The 9,040-nt window shown below is 36.5% G+C and overlaps 1 protein-coding gene across 1 annotated transcript; it reads left to right on the top strand.

The window, feature by feature from the left end:
• Nucleotides 1-287: 287 nt before the first annotated feature.
• LOC113359612 (putative disease resistance protein RGA3) lies at nt 288-2,088 on the top strand. The gene is made up of 3 exons (XM_026603217.1): nt 288-1,089; nt 1,179-1,583; nt 1,712-2,088. The coding sequence occupies exons 1-3, from the start codon at nt 288-290 to the stop codon at nt 2,086-2,088; spliced, it is 1,584 nt and encodes a 527-aa protein (XP_026459002.1).
• Nucleotides 2,089-9,040: the final 6,952 nt, after the last annotated feature.

The following is a 9,040-nucleotide window of genomic DNA, read 5'->3' as shown; positions in this document are numbered from 1 at the left end:
CGTCGACGATTCGAAAAGGACAATATGTTGCTCAAGGTAATGGATTTATTTTCTTCTTCTAATCGTCTTGTTTTTCGAACAAAGATGGCTGAAAGGGTTGTAATACCGAAAGTGACAAACAGACGCGAGCAACCTCGAACGTAGGAGATGCTTTCGATAAAATTATCGGAAGGGAAAAGGATATATCGAATTTAGTAGATTTGTAGATCAGACCACCATCATCATTATCAAACAATTCTGATGCTCAGTGTGAACGTGAAAAGTTATCAGTCGTGCATATAGGAGGTATGGCGGGACTTGGGAAAACGAAACTAGCTCGAACAGTCTATAATGATGAATCTCTTATCAAACATTTCCAACTCAGAATATGGGTTACTGTACCTGCTGTTTTTGATCTAGGTGAGGTTTTAAAAAAGATGATAAGTTACGTTAAAACTAATGATGTTAAGCGTGATTATGGATGTTACGTTCTTAAAACTAATGATCTAACAATGATACTTCGAGAGATGTTGAACGGGAAGAAGTATCTGCTAGTACTTGACGACTTTTGGGATGTCGAGAATTTTTACATCTGGGAAAACCTAATATCGAGGTTGACGTTTGGTTCTCATGGAAGTAAGATTTTAATCACTAGTCGTAAAATCAATGTTGCAAGGAGTGTCCGATGGATGACCGATACATATCACTTGCAAGAATTATCAACAGATGAGTGTTGGTCAATTATCAAGGAAAAGGCATTTTCATCACCTCGGAGCAGGGCATCGGAGAATCCAGAAATGGTTAAAATAGCAAAGGATCTAGCAAGAAAATGCTGTGGTTTACCACTTGCTGCCAGAATATTGGCCTATATTTTGGCCTCGAAAACAAAAGAAAGTGAATGGGATTTCTTTCAAGAATGCTTTAAAACAAGAAAACATTCAAAATTTCATACGCAGATCTACCCAACATTACAGTTAAGTTACGACCATCTGCCGTCATCAGCTCTAAAACAATGCTTTTCTCATTGTTCTGTATTTCCCATGGGTTATGAGATCGATAGAGAAGAGATAATTAAATTATGGATGGCCGAAGGCTTTCTTGTACCATCCAGTAGAGAAAGAGAGATGGAAATTTCAATGGAAGATATTGGGAATGAATGTTTTGACAGGTTGTTCTCTGACTCTTAATTCCAATTGTAGAACACAAGGGTGATGAGTTGGGTGAGATTCAGAAGTGTAAGCTGAATGATTTGGTATATCATCTAGCAGCCACTGTTGCTGGTGATGAAGATGAACATGTGCCCAGAATGTTTCAAGAAGTTGGTAATTATAAAAACAGACTACGTACCTTTTTTGCTACTGAAGTAGGAGACTGTGATAAGATTGAAAATGTTTTCCGGAATAGGAATTTGCGCGTATTATACTTGAGTGGTTCATCAATTCAGAAACTACCGGCTTCGCTTTCAAAGTTGAGACATTTAAGATATCTTAATCTCTCGGGATGTCAGAATCTTGATGTATTGGATGATCAGTTTGTCAATAGTCTCTATAATCTGCAGACATTGGTGTTGCACAAGTGCACCTCCCTTTCAAAACTTCCTGAAGGCATTGGATCAATGAGAAGCCTGAGGCACCTTGACATTTCACGCACAAAAATAAAAGTATTGCCTACTTCGGTGACTAGTCTCCAAAACTTGCGAACATTGATGTCTCCAATTGCACAAATTTTGAAGGTTTACCTGTAAACATCGGCGCTTTGAAAGATCTACGGAGCCTTAATATTTCACATACAGGAATAACGATATTACCTACTTCAGTTACTAGTCTCCAAAACTTGCGAGCATTAGATGTCTCTAATTGCATAAATTTTGAAGGGTTACCTGGAAACATTGGATCTTTGAAAGATCTACGGAGCCTTGATATTTCACATACGAAGGTGAGTAGATTATCAGACTCTATCAGTGATCTTGAAAGATTGATGACGCTTAGATTGCACTCATGTCCCAACCTCGAAGATTTGCCTAAAGGAATTGAAGCATTGGGATGGTTAAAAGGGCTTGACATCACTGGTACGAAGGTCAAAGTAGTACCTGATCAGTTTCTTGCTTAACAATCTAATATTTAGTTAGGTCCAATCGGAGACTGCTTGGGCACAAATTTGTATATATAATGGTTACCTGGTTATATATGGTTTTGCTAGACTGAGCTTTTTGTCATTGAAAGTGTGTCTGTATTGAGAGAAGCTCAAGTTACCACTTCTGTCTTGAGACAAGTGGGACCCACTTAATCAAGGTTGAAATTTTACTGCAGTGTAGTAAATTTCCAATATCTAAACTAGAATTTTTGTTTATTTTTTGGTGAATAAATTTCTGTTTCATTGACAGGCTTAAATAATGCATATCATATTCTTGTAGCAGTAATGTGCCAAATTTGTGATCAAGTTTGCGTCAACTAAGTCAGAGCTCCTAGCTAGTCCTAATCATGTTAAGATGATAGATTACGGATCATGCATTGAATGCTTCGTCTCATGGGGTTGGATTTCTAGCGTAACACAGCATGTATGCCCCATATATATTTTGGGATACACAAGGATTTCGTGCAGTAGCTAGAGTTGTGGCAAAGACACTCTAGCATCAGCCGCGGACACTTTTTTTCATTTTTTGATCAACAAAGGTTAGGAATTTATTAAAAGGAGAAAAAAGATACAAATTGAAGCTCAAACTCCAGCCCCGCAGACACTTTATTTGTACCCTAGTTATGGTTTTGCCAGAGAAGGCCTTCCATGTTTATGTAGAAAACGGCAGCCGTTAACAGAATAGAAGTTGCCTAGTTTTAGAAGTCGGCTATATACGTACTGCGTCCTTAATTTAGTTCTTTCTTTTTTGGCTTTTTCTGGTCTTTCTCTCTATTTAGTTGCGGCTTGGGATCCCATGTCCCCCTCTTGCATGTGCAATGGTGTCCGTCCAATTAGACGCTGCCACGTGGTTTTAATTTTCTACCCACATATTTACACTTATATATGGAAATGAATCTACTTAAATCGGCAAAGAGTATAAAATATTTACAGACATATGTCGAGAAGATAATCAACCAAATCATGAACTGGAGAAATGAAGATATGTATAATACAACCTTTGTGAACGTGAAAGCCGCGGCAGAGATTTGTGAAAATAATTGTACGCTCTCAACTCAAGATTACTTAATTAGTTTCATCATGAACAGGATACTCATGCCCATAATTGGTGAAGCATTTGTTTGTACCAGCCCATGGGTCCTTCAGAATAGACGGAGTTTAATGAGCTATAGGAAGATCATGTTAACCTATTAAATCAGGTTATAGTATGAATTTTTTATAAAAAAATTTGTTGATTTTTTTTTTTGGTAAAACTCAACTGATCAAAAAATGACCAAATTCATAGAACTGAATAGCATTTGAGTGCCCAAGGATTCCAAGATTCGAGCTGCCAAAATCCTTGCAGCTGTATCCGATAGTTGCAAGAAAAACTGGATTAAGCAACCTGGCAGTTTTGGTTGGAAAAGCCCATATTGAATCGCTCTAACCCTTAGAGCGACTTAATTTGGCTCTCGCTCTTAAGTTGCAAAAGGTGCGATCTCTATAGGTCTAGAGCAGCTAGGCAATTGCTTTAATAATCAACCAACTATCATGTAGCGTCTCCTTTGTTCATTGCTTCATAGCTAGACCGACTCACCTAGAGCAAGCAAAATAATCGTCGCTACATAGCTAGACCGACTCGCCTAGAGCAAGCAAAATAATCATCGCTTCATAGCTAGACCGACCTGCTTAGAACAAGCAAAATAACCATCGCTTTAGAGTTAGACCAACCATACTTGAGCAAGTGAAACGCCGATCGCTTCATAGATAGACCAACCAAAATTAGAGAGTGAAATACCGATCGCTTCTTAGCTAGACCAAGTACCCTTTGAGCAATTAAAATAAATTCTGATTGCTTCATAGCTAGACCAAACAACCCAAGAGCATTTAAAATACCTATACATGGCCTGAAGTTGGTTGCTTAAACCAAATTTTTGTACTCCTGGTTTAGAAATCCGAAAACTTTAAAAATTAATACTGAAGGTAATTACTAATTAAGATTTCATAATTATAATTATCCACTTCCAATTAATTAAAACCATTCCTTAATTACACGTGGTATCAGTATCCCCACCCAAGCAAATTAACTTGTTACAAAAAAACAAAAACCATCGAGTTAACCAAATTGTTTGCAAACCATCCCCGAAAAGAACAAGAACCATACAGGTCCACACAAAAAAGTAACAAAAGGAGCCAGTGAAGGCAATGGACCTGTATGTTCACCAAAATAAAACTGCACATTCAACATTTATCCTATTCATCCTCCCCTGACAATTCATTCTCCTAGTTATCATTAGCACATCCATCTGCCTGCAAATCATCATCGTCCCCAACATAATTGTTCTCATCTTCTTGCAAATCATCATCGTCCCTAGCATAGCCATTTTCATCTTCTTGCACATCATCCCAAGTAAATCGATCATCAACTTCATGTTCACCTTCATCTTGGGACTCATCTTCTGAATCATCTGGCACAGGTTGACAACCAAGCGTCTGCAAAACATCATTCAAGTACTCTCTGAGATTACGCTCCCTCTTTTGAAGCTTTGAGATTTCTTTGTCTTGCTTCGCAACTTTCTTCTTTTCATAGTCCAACTGCTCTTGGAGAGCAACCATTTGTGCTTCATTTTTCTCATTTAAACTGAAGCAGGCAGCAACTTTTGACTTACGAGTACGCTTAGCCCCTATACGACGTGGATCAACAACCATTGCATATATTTCCTCAGGTGTGTAGTTGACTTCTCCTCGACGAACCTGCTCACTGATCTGGTTCATCTCTTTCTGCATACAAGTTGTAAAAACAAGCAACTAAATCAAAATTCAAGCTTATGTAGCTACTATGAAGAAAATGAAGAAAAGACAACAAAACAAAACTGCAGTAATAGAATAAGCAGAATTTTCATTCAAAATGCAGTAACTAGAGTAAAAAAGCAAAAGATAAATTGATCAAATACTACCCTAAATTAGGTTTCCATGTATCATCAAAGAACCCAAAATCTGGAAACAAAAAATAGTTCATAACAAATCATAGTTTGACAACACAAAAGCATGCAGGCATTTAAAACATCAACGAAAAAAAGAATTAATGGATCCTGAAAATGGAAAACTACGCGCAATAATCCTATCTTCCCGAGTTGCTCAAAAGTTTGTTATCATACAAACAGGTTGAAAATGTTACTGAAAGTTTGTGCGTCCATTATTCTTATACAAATTTAAATTTCCTAGAAGATATGCATGAGACAATTCTAAGGGGTAAGAGTCAGTGCCCAAATAAGTGGCATGTCTGTGAGTCTGTTACAAGTTGAAGAGAACTTAACCAAGTGAAAAGGCATGTGTCTATTATACCTGCACTATCTCTTTTTTTCTTTGCAGTTTCATTTTATTGCCTAAAAAGATAAAGTTTTTGCGACCACCTCCAAACGGATTCAAGTTAAATATTGCAACATCTGCTAATCAAAGTCTTAGGAAGAATGAAAACATTGCCATAATACCAACAATATCTTAAGATTAGTTCAAGTGCATCTTATTACCATTAAGGGCAAAAGTGGATAAATGTCTAGTATAGATGCCACTGTCATCAATATGACCAATGTTAAGCTGATCTGAAGAATGGTATTTTGCAGTAATAATTCTCTTTGTAGCAGAACTGCAAAACCATCGTAGCAAATAGGGCACTCTGCTCATTCTCCTTGAAGAAATTAAACACAATGTTAATGCTTTAGGTTCGTTTAACGAGCTTATAGCACAAAAGTTTACTAATTTGGTAAAGAGCTTACATGGCCTACCAAAATCATGAACAAAGTTTCTCTTGAAATTCATCATCATCATCTTTTTCTACAACTGAAACCAAAACAAAAAGAAAATTTAAGATGAAAGAAAACCCGATCTGGCATATTAGGTAATTGTAAATCCTAAAGTTACTAAATTGATACCTCATCTGCAATACTTTGTCGGATTCTACGTTGTACAGATGCCTGAATTTGATACCTCATATGCTTATGAGATGCAAAATAGAAGGAAACAGATGCATCTCCAACTTACTGCACACATCTACATAATCCATTCACAGCTCCATCTTGCCAATTCTGAATCTCAACCTCTCTTTATGGTCACTGTTTGAGACCATTACCACCATTACTCTATCTCAGATTACAGTTCACTGTCTCTTGCAATATCATGGGACAAATCATAATCGAACACACACACATTCAGTCATTCATATTCACCCATTCCTGCAATAACAATTTCATCCCTAATCCTAGACAGAAAAGAATGAAAAAGAAACAATCATAATCAGTACAAGAAACAAAATAATAAATCCCCAAACTCAAGGGTAATAAGTCATTTCCAAGGGAATTGAAACTGAAAATTAAGAAAAACAAAAATCACAACAAGGGTCTTGAAGAATTATACCGACTGGCTGCGGAGATTGCTGAAGCCGGCTGCGAAGCCAAATTGCAATTAGCTCTCCTACCATCAATAACAAGACTTGGATCCAAACAAGCCCTAGTTACAGCTTCAGGATCACTAAAAGTAACCTAAAACCAGAAAATCAAGCACAAGTGTCAGTATTGATTAAGATTATGAATAAGTAACATAAACCCACAACAGAAGATGAAAAAAATACTTACAAATCCATATCTTTTCGATCTTCCTGTATTCTCACATTCAGTACCAGCACAAGCAGATCGACCCACAGATTCTTCCTTGTATTTCAATGGCAAAAGCTTGAAATTTGTAATTACCCATCTGGTCCTTCCCGTTTATTACAAAGCCACAACACCAGCATCAACACTGTCAATCCAATCTGATTATCAAACCAACAACACTAGCATATCACCATTCTCGCTGTAATTTCCACAGTTCAAAACCAAATCAGATACAAGAAATCCCTAATTTCAACTCAATCAAAAACCAAAACCAATTAAAATCAAATAAACCCCTAAAATTTCAACCTAATTTCGAAAAACGAATTACCCATCAACAATTTTAAAACAAATCCCTAGCTAAAAAACAAATCCTTAGCTGAAAAAGGAGGAAAAAAAATCTTCAAAATTCGAACTCCTCAGATCATCATTGGAGTTAAAATCAGTTACAAGTTTAACTATTTAACAGCAAATAAAGATGGATCTCAGTAAACATCGAAATAACAACGAATCATACTTTCTTGATGATACTGAAGTTTGAAGAGAGTTAAAAAGAGTGATTTCGTGTTACTGGTTTGGTTGAAAGAGAGAGAAAGACATGTAGGTGGGTGAGTTGTTAGTGTGAGAAATGGGATCTAGTTTAGAAAAAGATGCAGGAGAAGAGGAAATGGAGATGGGATAGAGAAAGGTGGCAGAGAGATATATTTAGGGTGTTCACTAGAACCCAAGAATTTCTTCACCTATCTACCGATAGCTGCGACTGCATCTCAATCTTCATTTCCAATCCATTCATCATCAATTAATCGATGTGAGATTTGGTTTCGTTTGTTCAGATGTAGAATTGGAGTTAGGGTTTTTTTTTCTGAGGGAGGGGAAGATGAGAGACGAGAGAAAATTGAGTGAATGAAGATAAGTGAGAGAAAAAAAATCGTTTTATCTAAAAGAATTTGAACGGCTAAGATGTGGTAGGATGGGGTCATACGGATTATGAAAATATTTGGACGGTATAGATTTATGTTAAGAGTGTCATACGGATCAAGGAAAGTGTGTTTTATTTGTGCTTTCTCTTTGTGTTAATACGAACTCATATTTTCGGTTTAATTATCAATCTTCGACATGAAAAAAAATCCAAAAAAATATTAATAAATTTAGGACATTGTTATCGACGTTCTGATATAAAAAAATCCAAAAAATGTATAAGAATGAATCGGGAAAATGAAAAATGAATTCGATAATTGGTGTGTTTCTTTGTGCTTTCTCTTTGTGTTTTTGTGCTTTCTCTTAGTGCTTACGGTTTGAATTTCGACTAGTCACATAGGTCATGAAGTAATTTTGACAAGTCATACAGGTAATGAAGTAGCTTTGGTTCACACTGGTAAGCTCAGGTTATAAGATTACTAGAGATGGACCACGAAATTCAGGATGGTTCTGACTTCAAACTTGGCTGGATACATCATCAAAATTGAAAAATATGAAGCTCAATGTTGATTGGAACTTCAAATTGGTATAACAACATACAAACTGTGAACCAAGAAGCTCTGGGGGGTTTTGACTTCAAACTTAGCATGATACATCATCGAAATCGATAAATATGAAGCTTTGTGTTGATTCGAAATTCAAATGTGGTATAACAACATACAAACTATGAACCAAGAAGCTCTGAGAGGATTCTGACTTCAAATTTATCACGATGCATCATCGAAATTGATAAATATGAAGCTCAGTGTCTATTCGAACTTCGAATTCGGTATAACGACTTACAAACTATGAACCAAGAAGCTCTGAGAGGGTTCTGACTTCAAGCATAGGATGATACATCATCAAAATCGATAATTAAGAAGCTCGATGTCAATTCTAACTTCAAATTCGGTATAATTGCATACAATCTATGAACCACGAATCTATGAGAGGATTCTGACTTCAAACTTAGCATGACACATGATCGAAATCGATAAATATGAAGCTCAGCATCGATTTGAACTTCAAATTCGGTATAACGACAAACAAACTAGTAAAAGTGAGTTCGTGGATAATTAGTCGATAAGCATGATTTAGCAATGTTGGTGGGAAACTGAGCACTAGTGGAATGGATTAGATGGAATCAGGCGAGCAACCAGTAAAACTGAGTTAACTTGGAGTGAGTTCATGGATAATTAGTCAAGATAAGCATGATTTAGTAATGCTGGTGAGAAATCGAGTACTAGTGGATTCAATTAGATCTCAGAGCGAGTTTATTTCTCGAAGTTGCCAGAAAATGGTTTGTTTAAGGTTTCATCTAATTTTTCGATGGAATCTTACTTGTA

Source organism: Papaver somniferum, chromosome 3, assembly GCF_003573695.1.
Source record: "Papaver somniferum cultivar HN1 chromosome 3, ASM357369v1, whole genome shotgun sequence".
In the NCBI taxonomy this organism is placed as follows: Eukaryota; Viridiplantae; Streptophyta; class Magnoliopsida; order Ranunculales; family Papaveraceae; genus Papaver; species Papaver somniferum.
This window is presented reverse-complemented; position numbering and strand designations above follow the sequence as displayed.

Coding starts and splice junctions, on each gene's coding strand:
- LOC113359612 (XM_026603217.1), top strand. CDS start 288: ATGGCGGGACTTGGGAAAACGAAACTAGCTCGAACAGTCTATAATGAT. Junction 1,090..1,178: donor AGGCTTTCTTGTACCATCCA/GTAGAGAAAGAG, acceptor TTCCAATTGTAG/AACACAAGGGTGATGAGTTG. Junction 1,584..1,711: donor CCTTTCAAAACTTCCTGAAG/GCATTGGATCAA, acceptor CAAATTTTGAAG/GTTTACCTGTAAACATCGGC.